This window comes from Podarcis filfolensis, assembly GCF_964270895.1.
Source record: "Podarcis filfolensis genome assembly, chromosome: 7".
NCBI lineage: Eukaryota > Metazoa > Chordata > Lepidosauria > Squamata > Lacertidae > Podarcis > Podarcis filfolensis.
Genome location: NC_139603.1, coordinates 66,273,811 through 66,287,536, shown reverse-complemented (window position 1 = coordinate 66,287,536; position 13,726 = coordinate 66,273,811). Strand labels below are relative to the sequence as shown.

The following is a 13,726-nucleotide window of genomic DNA, read 5'->3' as shown; positions in this document are numbered from 1 at the left end:
TCTGACCTCACTGACTCCGCGGCGGTCACGCCAGCCCCGCCTCCTCCCTGCCTCCCTACTGTACAGGCCGGCGTTTGAAAAAGCGGGCGAGTCCACCTGAGCGCACAGTACAGGGGTGTGTCTGAGGGGGTAATAAAACCACACGCTCCCGCACACTGACACCTTCGTGCCTGCCCTTGCTGCGACTAGCCTGCCCCCCCCCCGTACCGTTCGGGCTGCGAAGCGACGGCCGCCGAGGTGGGCAAACAGGGCCGGAGCTCCCCCCCTCGCTTCTGTAGCAGTTGGACGCGCCCGCGGCCGCGTCACCCATTGTTTACAAACCAACCGCAGCAGCAACAACAGCGTTTTGAGAGCGAGCGAGCGAGAGGAGAGGACGCCTCATTGGTAGCTGCTGAACGAGCAGTGGAGGCGGCGGCGGCGGCAGCGTGCGCGCCAAGCGGAGGAAAGGAAAGCGGAGCCGGCTGCTGCCATGCCTTGCCGGCGGGCGGGCGCAGAACGCTTCCTGCTGCTGGAGCACGCCGTGTCGCTGCCGGGCGGCGCCGTCGGGGCGAGCAGCGGCTCCAAGGAAGTGGACGCGCTGGTGGCCAAGCTGGGCGAGGTGCTGCAGCTGAGCGCCCAGCGCCGTGCGCCGCCTGCCCCTCGCCTGCCCCCCAAGCGCCAGGGCCGCGACCGGGCGGCCCCCTACTCGTCCCCGAGGGGGCTCGGCTTCTTAGCCTCGCTGCACCACCACCACCCGCGGCCGCCCCACGCGCTGTCGCCGGCCTCGCTGCTGCTGCTGCCTCCGTCCCCGCCCAGCGCCGCCGACCGCGAGGGCAGCCCTCGGGTGGCCAAGCAGCTGTGCGGACGGGGCTGGCTGCGGAGCGCCGGGAAGAAGCGGCGCCAGCACCACTCTCGGCTGTCGGCGGGCGACGAGGACGACGACGACGAGGACGACGACCCGCACCGGCTCCTCCAAGAACTCATCCTGTCCGGCAACCTCATCAAAGAAGCCGTCCGGCGGCTGCAGCTAGCGGCCACGACGCCCTCGACGGCGCCGGCCGAGGCCTCCTCCGCCACCGCATCCCCCGGCTCGGCTTCGTCCACCGGCAGCTGCTGCTGCCACAGCAGCAGCGGAGAAGGAGACTCGGCGGCAGCCTCGGCGTACGGCGTCTCCGCTTTGCAGCCCCGGCCCTGACGCCCCCACCCTGCCCGTCCGGGATGCAGCCGTGCCCTCCCGATCGCCGACAGACTCTTTCACGAGGGGGCAGACTATGGGAAGAGGCTTTGCACCTTTTTCCTCTCCGCTACACACAGTTAGAGATTTATGGCGGGGGGGGGGGAGGCCAAACGCGACGGCGACGAGGTGCGACTGCAAATCCCCAGACGCGGATTATCGAGGCAGCGCCGTATATACTTGAAGCCGACTTGTCTATTTGCTACGAGACACTGAACGATTATTATTCTTTGTAGCTCGTCGTTACGGACGGAGCCACGGCTGCTACTGACTCACTGTTCTCTCTTTATTAAGAAAATTGTGGTGCTATGCAGCCCTGGACGGGTGCCCTCGCAGCCTTTCCCGTCGACTAGCTAAGAGCCAGCCAAGATGACCCGAATCTGCCTCCTGCGCCAGGATTTGTGCTTTCCGTCTGAACGCTAGTGCCCCACCGCCGCAGTAGCCTGCTCTTTTTTGGAGGTGGGGGGGGGGGCGAGCAACAACAAAAAAAAGGGACCATCCCGCATGGCATTATTTAGTGTGGAATCATTTTTACGCACACGCCGGTGTGCTGCTTGAGGGGGGGCGGGCGAGGGGTGCTGAACAGTAAAGGCATGTCAGATGTTTTCTATTGGAAAGGGAGGGTGGAGCCAGTACACTATTGAATGCAAATATGAATTGGTTTGAAGAGCTGCGCCCCCCACCCTTTTCTGCCAAGGTCACCCCTTTCTGCCTTTCTCGTCCAGGCTCTGTTTGTTCATGTTGCGTTCCCCAGGCAGTTGGAGATCGTAATCCTATCCGAGCTTGTTTTGACTGGGCTGTGGGCGAACCCTGTGTGTTTTGTAACGGCTGGGAGTCTCCTGAGGACGCACACGTTGCCATCCGAGTTGTTGTGCTTTTCTCTTCCCCCCCCCTTTTCTCTCTCTCTCTAAAAGCTCCTCCTCTCCCTACAAACAGGATTCTGAGAAAGGAGGTCATGTTACAGCCGTCTTTCTAAGAAATCTCCCCCCCTCCCCGCCAGTCATAAGCAAATCTCTGGGGCTCTGGCCAGCCAAGGGTGTTTGGTTTGCCTCTTTTACACCGTCTATGATCCCCAAATTTCCCTTGTGAGTCAATCCTCTTTCACACAAAAAAGAAAGAAAAGAAACATTGCCTCTTGTTTTGGATTGTCTCAACTGGAACCATTTGCATTATGTGTAAATTCTCTTTTTGGAGACTCTTGGGGTTTTCATCATTTTTATCTTTTACATAAATCTGTTTTGCGGCTGTATGTAGCCGTTTAAAAATGTGAATATTCATGCTGGAAAGTGGTTGGCTAACATGCAGTGAGGGGCTGAGGGCGAAGAGGCACATTGTTCACAGAAGGTAGCTAAAAAATGAGCTTTTTAAAATTAAAGCAAAAAAAAAAAAAAAGAATAAATACACACAGAACCTCAATGGCTCAATCAGCAGAAGCGGCTGTTGACAAAATATAAATATATATACACTTCGTAACGGAGTGTTGGAGTTGTGTTCCTGGTTTTCAGGACTTGTCTTTAATATGTCTGTATTGAATAAACGTGGTAGACTTTTATATGAAAAAGAAATTCTGTGTTCTGTCGTCTTTGCACTAGAGTGGTTTAGTGTTCCCACTTGCTGTATATATGATCAATTGTTTCCTCTTCTGTGAAGCCTTCACGAGGTGGGCGAGGGAGTATGGGGGTTGGGACTAAACCTGGGCTGTGCAATGCAAAGAGCTGGTTACAAAGTCTTTGAATGCAACTCAGTCCCTTTGTTTGCCAGCAACATTCTTCCAGGCTCGGAAATCCTCTTGTGCATTTTGTAGTTTTGTTCTTGGAATGTGCACATTCTAGTTTATTTGATGCAACCACTGAAAATTTAGAATACTATAAAGGGTGTGTGTTTGTGTTTGTGCAACTCCTTATTCTCACCCCATCTCCCTCCCCTGCCCACTTTTGTGGTAAGAACAGAAAGGATGATGTAGTTCTCATTGCAGCAGTTCTTTTCTTGATTAATATTGAGATGCAGGAATCTTGGACCCAATCCAGATCCACTGCCATCAGGAGGAGGCTGCTCATTCGTGTTAGTGAGAGAAGAATGGCCTTCCCTAGATGCCAATTAAATCAAATGTCCTCAGAACACTTCTCACATTAAGGCATTTGTCCTGGATTATTCTGCATCAAGGTACAAATGAACTAAAGCATGCTATTCCACCTCTTGCCTCTGTGTCACAATTGCAAACAAAATCTGCTTCTTTGTAGTAGATGGTGATTGTGTCGAGAAGAAAATGGAAGGCAATAAAGCTATGAAAATGTACTTGCCTCATGCTCTAATGCTTTGCAATAAAAGAAGGGCTATGTTAAGATTACTACTTCTTAGAGTTTTAGAAAAGAAATTGGAAGCAATGACAGGAATAGCTTACTTGCTGCTAGAACTATCTGTGCGCACAAATGATTGGTAGATGCTGCAAGAATGTGATAGCCCTTCCCTTTGCAGAAGATGAGGGAGAGAAGATGATTGGATCCTACCCAACAAACGAGTAATAATTATACAAAAAGTCATATGTAATGGCTGCTACTACTAAATAAATAGAGTGTTAAACATAGGACACATGTATATTTACCTCGCTATTTTTTGCCAATTTTTTTTTAGCCAGCCAGGTAGTAAACTAGTAGTGTGAACCCATGACTTACAAAATTCTAGTAACAAATGTAGATTTGATGGTTCAACAGGATTGCCAGGCCTTTACCACTACAATTCTGGACAAATCTGACTTTGATGGGTACCTTGTCAATATGGTCTCATCTGAAGCTAAATGGGTAAAAAAATTAAATGCATCCTTGTGTAATTTACTCTCTCTTTACAAAAGGTGCCAGCAAAATCTTTTTTTTTTTTTAAGGACTGGCAAAGCTTGATAGGATATTCAATTAAGTTTTAATTGCAAAACTGATAACCTACATGTGGGGGGAGACGGATTCTGCTTCGGCACACTTGGAGTGGGTCTTCTTTAAACCTATGTACAAATTCTGCATTATAAGGAAATATTGCAGCTTGGTATGGTAAAGGAATTAGTTGTATAGACTTGGGGTCAAACTAAACATGATGGTCAGATGGATGTGAACACAGATTTAATTGCAAACACCAATTTTGTATGCTCTAGTCGCACCAGAATTGGAGAGTAAGAGTCTATTGTAGTACCAAGAAGTAAGGAGCGTAGACCACTTCACTTTGCTGCACCTTCCCCCTACCCCCAGTGTGTTTCTTCCAACCAAGCACACTTTCAATATTAGGGTTTGGCTAAGGAGAAAAGTACCTAGAGAAATGGAACATGGGGGTCCTGTGCCCCTCTTTCTCTTTTGCATAGGCTCCCACCCCCTTTTTCAACAATGAATGGAATCACGGAACCTACATGACTTGGGCAGATTAGCGTTTAAATACTTAAATCTGTTTCAGTCCCATCTAGCTCAGCACTTACGTAACTCATTTTGTCATTGCTTCATATAAAGCAGATGTTTGAAATTGTATCACTGAGTAATTATGTATTCCTTACATGTGCTCTAGGCAAATTGATCTTGAAATAGAGTTTCATAACTCTTTACGCTAATGGACAAGTTTGGTTCACAACTGCTGTTTGGGGCGAATGTGGAAGGGAAGCTGTTGCAATATACAGCATCTATTGAACAAGCTTTTGTGGTAAAAGCCTTTTTTATTTGTTTGTTTGTTTCCTCCTTGTATTCTGTATAGCATGGGTGGGGAACCTTCAGCCATAGGGGGCTGCATTTAGCCCCCACCCCTGCTCTACAGCAACATGAGAGTAAATGTAAATGTTATTCAGTGATTATTGCCAAGAATAGCAAAGGTAAAACAAACAGAAAGCTTAGGTGTTTCCAAAATCAACACCGTCATGTAGCAAGCTTATTTTCCTCCCACCCCCTTATAGTGAAGCTTTTCAAAATTTGAAAATCTAAGCTTAATTCAGTCCCTTGTCCTTCCCAATTCCCAGAAACCTTCTGTCTTTTTAATATCTCTTTATGCATCTGCCAAGTCCCTTTTATTATGGCAACATTTTCTCACTAAAGGAATATATAGGTATGTGAGAAGCACAGACCTCTTCATCAGATAAAATAAAAATGTGGATGTTCACTGCACGTTAATGTAAAGATTTTGTATTCTTCAGATACAAAGAAGCCTAGCTGCAAAAGGGATAGACAAATACTTGCTTTCGTAACCAGTCCTCTGTGTCACTGAGAATTATATGCCTCTCAATTTAAGCCTTATTTTTTAAAAATTCTTTCCAACTTGGGCTATAAGCCCAAGTACACAAGTAATTAGGGAGTTAACCCCATAGGCACAATGATACTTGCTTCTAAGCAAACATGCATAGGTTTGTCCTGTTCGTTTTGCAAATTGCAACCTTGTTTACTAATTAAAATAGCATGTTGGCTGGCTCAGGGTGACGTGGCCTTTCCCAACAGTTACAAAAACAGGCCAAAATAAAAAGTTGGCAAAAAGGAAGAACTGGTAGCGGATCAATTCTTCATTCTAAAATAGGTAAAAGGTAAACCCTGGACAGTTAAGTCCAGTCAAAGGCCACTATGGGGTGCGGTACTCATTTCGCTTTCAGGCCAAGGGAGCTGGTGTTTGTCCACAGGCAGACAGCATGACTAAACCGTTTCTGCCACAACGGGACACCATGACGAGTGCCAGAGCGCATGGAAACACTGTTTACCTTCCTGTTACAGCAGTACCTATTTATCTACTTGCATAAATAGTTTCAGCAGAGAGACTGACCCATGCACCAGAGCCAGGAGTCTATCAAGCCCAACACAGGTAAAGGTAAAGGGAACCCTGACCTTAGGTCCAGGCATGATCAACTCTGGGGTTGTGGCACTCATCTCGCTTTATTGGCCGAGGGAGCCGGCGTACCGCTTCCGGGTCATGTGGCCAGCATGGCTAAGCTGCTTCTGGCGAACCAGAGCAGCACACGGAAACGCCGTTTACCTTCCTGCTGGAGCGGTACCTATTTATCTACTTGCACTTTGACGTGCTTTTGAACTGCTAGGTTGGCAGGAGCAGGGACCGAGCAACGGGAGCTCACCCCGTCACGGGGATTCGAACCGCCAACCTTCTGATCAGCAAGTCCTAGGCTCTGTGGTTTAACCCACAGCGCCACCCGCATCCCTGCTCAAGCCCAACATACTGTTTGGCAAAGTGGTCAACTAGACTCTTCTGCAAAGCCCACAGGCAGGCCAGGAAGGCAGCTTGTATTTTATTTGTTGGGCTACTTGGATTAGTCTATTTAATATTTGTACACTACTTATCAATTAAGATGATAGCCAAATCAATTTACAATAAATAAAATTCAGAATAACAGGATAATAGCTGGGACCCTGAGTTTATGCCCATTGGAAGGAATGCTGCCCAAGCAGAGGTTTGCTCACAGAACGCTCCCACCAGCAGAAGAAGGAGGAGGTAACTTTATCTAAGTCTCCTTCTCCCCCTGCATCCCTTTCTTGCCCCTGAATATCTGCTTTAAGAGGTGAAGAAGCTTCTAAAACAGTGCCTGTTTCCCCTTGTGCCTCCCTCCCCTTTTGCTTGAGATCCAAGTCATAGGCAGAAACTTATGAATTCAAAAATAAAAATATCAATGCAACCATGTTGTAAACTGCCTTGAGGGCTGCAAACCAATATATAAATGATTTTATAAATAAATAAATGCACACCGCCTGCAAGAATTAAAAGAATGAGAGGCAACAGTATTAACACTTTATTAACACACATAGCAGGTCACTGATTTAGAAGCTGGCTTGATTTTTAAAAGTCTTTACTATCCTCCATAAGAAGGGGATTAGGGGAACATGAGTGAATTTCTGCTGGGAAGGAATTCCACAATCAGTGCATCACCACCACCACCACCAAAACCCTGTCTCTTGTATTGTATTGTTATTGTTTAACACATACAAGTCACTCTGATATCAACAGGCTTACATGTGCCTTACTCTGTGCTGGATTGTGAAAAATGTATGTGGTTTCTTATGTATTAAATTTATTTAGGCTTCTATGAGTCAGACTGAAATAACTGATAGAGAAACCAGTTTAGCTGTTAAAGCATTACTCAGTGGACCATTTAGAACTGTAGGCATCATCAAAGCTGGGAGGAGAAATCAAGAAAGAAAGAAAGAAAGAAAGAAAGAAAGAAAGAAAGAAAGAAAGAAAGAAAGAGCCCTCTTAGATCAGGCCAAAGCTCCACTTAGAATGACCAATTACTACTTCCCACAATAGCCAATAGTTTACTGTTTATTGTGGCCTCTCTGTTATATCCCAGCTTTGTCATTGGGCAGCATATAAATATTGTTAGTAAACAAACACCTGAAGAAAACACCTTACATCTTGAATATCTTGCTTGATGACTAGGGTTTTGTTTTTTAATTAAAGTAGTTAATCCAAGGGTGTATATCACTAACCGCAGAAGTTTAGCAACTGTGATTAGATGGTGCCCATACAGAAAAGTGTTTTGAATGCAAAACTGCTTGAGAGCCTTCGGACTGTTAGTGCGAACAGGAGAAGCAAAAGATGAAGCCTTGCTCTTTCTTCAGGAGGTTGAAATCCACACAGGGCTTCAGTATATTTTGCCAGTTATCTCTCTTAACCTTCCCTCCCTTTCTCTTCCTGAGTCATTTTTGAATGAGGCAGGGAGTTAACATTTTGGCATCGCAGCTTTCTTCCCTCTGAAGTGTGACAGCTATTGGTCTATATGATGCAATGCCACCGTTTTTCCTTTCTGCAAGACTCAGCAGCTAAAACGGCTACCCTGGAATTAATCTGATCCAGGTGATCAGAACTGTAAAGTGCTTTGTTGTTGTTTTTTTCAAAGAGAATACAGAAATGAATTCCAGGGCAGCTGTTGTTAGCCTGGTCTTGCAAAATGTTACATCATCGACTCCCCAACGGTTAGTGCGGCACAAGCTTTCTTAAGTATGGGTTTCTTGCTAACCAATCTTATGCATGTTATGGACAGAGGGATCAGGAGTTACAGTTCTGGCCAGGCTCTTATCACTTTCAGCTGCGTCTTTGAAAACTCCCCCACAGCTGGGGGCAGGGGGGACGCTTCCTTCCCGCTGACAACTATCATATCAGGGAGAGAGCCTCTCGGATGCTGCTTTGCTGCTTTTCTAGGAGTGCAGTTGAAGACAAGGAGCAGCCACAAAATTAAATACAAGGTAGTTGTGGAATCTGAAGTCCTGACACCAGTTCACCTTGGAAATAATTTCATCTCCAGACATTCAACTCCCATTCAGAAAACCCCAAACCAATTCAGCTTAAGAACATAAGAAAAGCCCTCCTGGATCAGGCCACAGGAGTGTGCTGGTTAGTAATCGCACAGTTCAAAGACTGAGTTAACTCTTTATTAGCAAAAACACAATACCCACAGACTTGGTTGAGTGTCAGGCCTAATGTACAATTTGTATGCACAACCAAGGAATAAAGATACATGTGACACCAACCCCATATGTTTATTTTTCCGTATGTTTAACAAAACCTCCCTGGGTTCCTTTGGGGGAAGGTGCAGAGCATAAATCTAATAAATACGTAAAATAAATAAACACACCCGCCAGTTAAATACTCTTAGAATGCCTTCCAAAGTCTTAATGCATGGGTTTCCTTGTCTGTCCCAGAGAGATCTTGGACTGACAACCCGCTGAAAGAACAGGTAGGGCTGGTGTGTGAAATAATGGCCAGAATCAATAATAGCTTTAGTTCCATTTTGTGCAAATTACATGTCACGGGACTTGACAGATCAAAAGGTGTGTCAAGTTAGGATATCTGCAACGAGTATATGTGACAAATGCAACAGAAAACCCAGCAGCTGATGTAATATATACTGACAATGCAACGCTCTTATTACTACAGCAGATCATCTAGTTCTAATCATAGACAATCCTCTGCCTCGTTCAGCTTCGTTCTGGTAAATTCTGCCCCTTCATTTGCTTCTCTCTTTTTTAAATCAATATTTCTCCAAGAATTATTTGATCGATGAACCTCAATTTACACGGGGGTATGTGTGGCCTGCATTATTTCCACTCTCCCCCAGCAAAAATGTAAGGTTAATAGCACCTGAGGAAAGCACAAAGACACAATTTTAAGATTGAGAAAACAGTGCAGGGGAAAAGGGTTAAGCATCGTCCTTCATCCCACTAATGATGATGCTCCTTTTGAAGCAGGAGCCTCCCTGTGACTACTTTGTACTTTAAAAAGTTGGGGTACACGAACAGGGATCTTCCATGGCATGCTGTTTTTGGCCCTTGCTGAAGATGGCGATGGGACATATTCTGCATTGGTTTCCTTACCAATATCCCCCCTTGTCCCTTCCACTGTGATCTCCCTCGTATTGAAATTTATAATTACGAATTCCTCAAGGGCAGGGACATGACATTTTCTTGGTCATGTTTTTCTCCCCACTCTCACTCTCTTCTTCTTTTTTGGCTCATGTTTACATGGATGGCCCTCTATGAATAACAACAACACAACTCCGACTACTCACTCACTTATTTGTATACACACAGCGTGCACCACACACACACACACACACACACACACAGAGAGAGAGAGAGAGAGAGAGAGAGAGAGAGAGAGAGAACTCCTCCACTGTTTTTAAAGAGGCACATCTGGTGGTACTAAAAATAGGGGCTTGTCAGCAGCTTGGTAATTTTAGGCTCAATGAGAAGCTGTCCCCATGGCAACCGTACAGTTGTTGAATCATTTATTATTTGAAGGAGAAAGCCATAATAGTGCTGACAATTTTCAACTCCAGAGCTTTTTAAGGGTACTTCATTTTCCCGTATTCCCCGTTTCAGATCATTAATATTTATCAGACGGCACCAGCTCGAGCTCCTTGCTTGCTTTCATGCTAAGTTCTAACAATTTGATGTGTGTGGAGCGACGGAGTCTCAGCATGGCATTTGATAAAGGGGGAGGAGGGAGGAAAGGAATAGACATAACTTGGTGCTTTTGCGCTCCACAAGCATTGCCAATGTTTGCTCCCCAAAGATACAACACTTAGACATGGCTGGGCAAAGACTGTTGCAGAATTAGATTCAAATCCATATATCTCCACCACCCCCATGGCGCATTGTTCTTTGTCCCCCTTGGTGTTTTCAAATAGTGCTTGCTTAGAAGCACACAGAGAGATCAGAGCTGTCTGAAGATATTAGAAACCTGAGGAAGTCCAAATGCTCTCTTCCTTTCTAATTAACAGGACTCGCATAAGAACCTGCCCATACCTTAAAAGCTGTATCAGAAGACTTTGGAGGTTAGGTGACTGGCAGCTGGGGATTTGGGGGGCCACCACAAAGAAGGCCCTGTGGAATGCTCTTTTGAGAAAACACTCACTATAGCCTACATTGTATAAGGCACCAGGGATCTCAAATTGTGCAGGGCCCAGGCACCACTAGGGCAACTCTTGGCCAGAGTGTATCTATAGGTCCTTGTTTAACTGATCTGGATCCCAGATCATGTCCTCCACTTCTGGCACATATTGGATCAACATCTGCCTGACTCAGAACCCAACCAGTCCCGTCTGGACCATATCATTTGCCTCTGACTCAAACTGGCCAAGCTGAGCTGAGCCCTGCCCTGGCACTGTGGCTTAATGGGCAATATTTTCATGTTGCTCTTATTCTTTTATTATGGTATTTTTAAATTGCTTATTGTTTTATGATTGACCTTTACACTGGCGTTACATTTCTGTTACATGTTTCAGTAGATTGTTGTTGTTAGCCAGTTTGGAAATCTTTTTTCCCCATACTGACAAGTAGGGAAGAAAGCAATCAAGAGGGATTTTTTTTTTTAAGGGACACCCTTTTCAGGGTAGATCAACTTCCCTCCATTTCAACAAAGCTTGTGCAAGAGAACTTCTCTGTGCCTTTAACTTCCACCACAGCAAGCCCAAACCATTTTAATCAGCCTTGTATTTAACAACTCAGCTAGCATCCACTGGCAGCAAGGAACTCCAATACAGGTGGGGAGGGAACAAATATTATCCTGCCTCCACTAGTCTACTTGGTTTCTGTGATGGATAGAAGTCATGTTAAGCTCAAGAGGCTAGCAGCTTGCATTTTCATGCTGGCTGTAGAATCACAGAATCACGGGATGTGGAAGATAATCTGGTGTAAATTCCATGCCCAATGCACAAATTTGTAGCTCCCCTGGCAGATGACCATTTAGCCTATGCTTAATACTGCCCATGAAGGAGACATCACTAGCTCCAGAGGCTGTCTGTTCCACTGTCTGCAGCTGTTGCTATTAGAAAGTTTCTGCTTATGCAGATATAGAAGGAAGAAATAGCAGGTTAGCTGTTTGATTTCCTGCTCCCTCTTCTGGAATGGCTCAGAACAGCAGTGTGTGTACTATATTGCCGAGAAAATTAGTAATTTGTCGTTTTGTGGAGCTTGATGTTCGCTGGTGTCAGTTGGTTTAGAAAGTATGGGCAAATCTGCATGGCAGTTTTGATAAGTGCTAATGTGCATCTGATGCAGAGAGAGAGAAAGAATACTCAAATCTAAATTATCTCTAGTTCTGTTTTGCTTTATACTCAGAGCAGACAGATGACTTATGTAAGTTATGCATGCGACTGTAAGGGTGGCCTAACAGTATAACCAAAAATGACGAAGGTTTGCAGAATTCATCTGACCATAGTGGGCAAGACTGATCAGGTGACCTGTGTGCCTGATCAGGTGATTGATCATCTGTGCCCAGATGCTCAGGACAACTTCAAGGTACCTGCTCTGCCTTCTTATGGTTCTTTATCTTTAAAATGGACTCAAACTAGGCTGCCCTTCAACAGAGAGCTGTCTTCTATAAAGCTGTACACATGGTCACCTGGGCAACCATTTCACTCTTTTGCTGAGAGCACCTTTTCTTAGATGAAGGGTGTGTGTGGAAATCCCTCTGTACTTTTAACTACTGGCAGCAGATTTTAAAACCACTAAGCTGGGCCAGTAAAGCACACTATTTGCTAATGAGATGAAATGGCACCATGAAGCAGCCAAGCCAGATGAAAGCAAAAGCTACTTCTCTACACACCTTTGCACCACATGAGCTTTTAAGAAAATGTTGGAGAATCTAATGTGGATGGTGCTTTTGAAGTGGCTTTCCCACTATTACTAGGTTGCAGAGTTGAACAAATCAAGGTGGAAATATCGTACGCAAGGCCTTCATGTTTTGAATGCAGATGTTTCCTATTTCAAACAGCTTTTGCAAAAGCGCCTTCCACCAGATGTTTAAAAGAGCCAGTTCTCCCTTCCCTCCCACCCATCTACCTTACGTATTATACTAGCCACAGCCCAGAAATAAATTCCTATTGCAATCTCATGGGTAGGAAACAATGGCAGACTTACTGCAAGGGGGAAATCACTGTACTTCCTGTTCACCAATACCCCCCCTCTCAAAATGGGGTACATGTGCTCTCCAGCACTGAAGAGAGGGGTGAGGCCAGCCTTCTTGTTCCCTCTGGCACATCTTCTGTACACAGTAGAATGCTCTATGCCAGACTTGAACTTGACAGACATTTGGAGTCTGCATCAGATACCCCTAGAAAGGGATGGTCCAAGGAGGTGTGGGGCATCGTCATGTCTATGTGTTTAGCCAATCAGAAGAGGTCTTTAAGAGGGGTTACAAAACAAGACCATTTTGATACTGTATGGTCTCCAATTACACGCTTTATAAAGATAGTGCTTTGAATAGGCCCTATACGGCAAGGCTACTCCATATCAATATGGGACTCTTGCTTCCAAAATGCCCCTTTGCATATTCTACTGTATTACAAAGCCTGCAAAATAAACTGAACTGTCTGTTCATTTCCCCCCCCAAACTGCAGTAATGTGCTCCACAGAGACCCCCGTTTTCATTTCTTTGTCTTGTCTGCAGGTTTTTGAAAACTTAAACACATCTTTTTTTTAAACAACAACAACAAAAAGGTGTTTATTACAGCAGTAAACTGAAAGGAAAGGGTGGGGAAGAATCTTCAGTTGCAATTTGGAATACAGTGGTACCTCGGGTTACATACGCTTCAGGTTACACACACTTCAGGTTATAGACTCCGCTAACCCAGAAATAGTACCTCGGGTTAAGAACTTTGCTTCAGGATGAGAACAGAAATTGTGCTCTGGCGGCACGGCAGCAGTGGGAGGCCCCATTAGCTAAAGTGGTGCTTCAGGTTAAGAACAGTTTCAGGTTAAGAACGGACCTCCGGAATGAATTAAGTACTTAACCCGAGGTACCACTGTATTGTTACCTTACAGCAGCTGAGACTGCTGCTGCTAACAGGGCTGTTGGAGGACAGAGCTGTGCAAATGCTGCCCCTCTTCATTCCCCAAACCAGCCTGCTGTTCTCAGGTGGAGTGGAGGACGCTGTCCCAACTGCTAGTGTTTAAGTAAGTGTCAGCTGTCACTCTGGTCAGGTTTTTAACATAGATGGGGAAGGAGAGGGCCAACTTGCACTTTTATCCCAACTTCCCTCCCTCCTCAGACAGAGGT

The 13,726-nt window shown here is 45.6% G+C and overlaps 1 protein-coding gene across 1 annotated transcript; it reads left to right on the top strand.

Annotated features, from left to right (window-relative positions):
- Nucleotides 1–45: 45 nt before the first annotated feature.
- On the top strand, nt 46–2,778 carry LOC310766520 (GSK-3-binding protein-like). The gene has a single exon (XM_083622784.1). The coding sequence runs from the start codon at nt 470–472 to the stop codon at nt 1,172–1,174; it is 705 nt and encodes a 234-aa protein (XP_083478910.1). The 5' UTR covers nt 46–469; the 3' UTR covers nt 1,175–2,778.
- Nucleotides 2,779–13,726: the final 10,948 nt, after the last annotated feature.

Excerpts from the sequence above, each read along its gene's own strand:
- LOC310766520 (XM_083622784.1), top strand. The coding sequence starts at position 470 with ATGCCTTGCCGGCGGGCGGGCGCAGAACGCTTCCTGCTGCTGGAGCAC.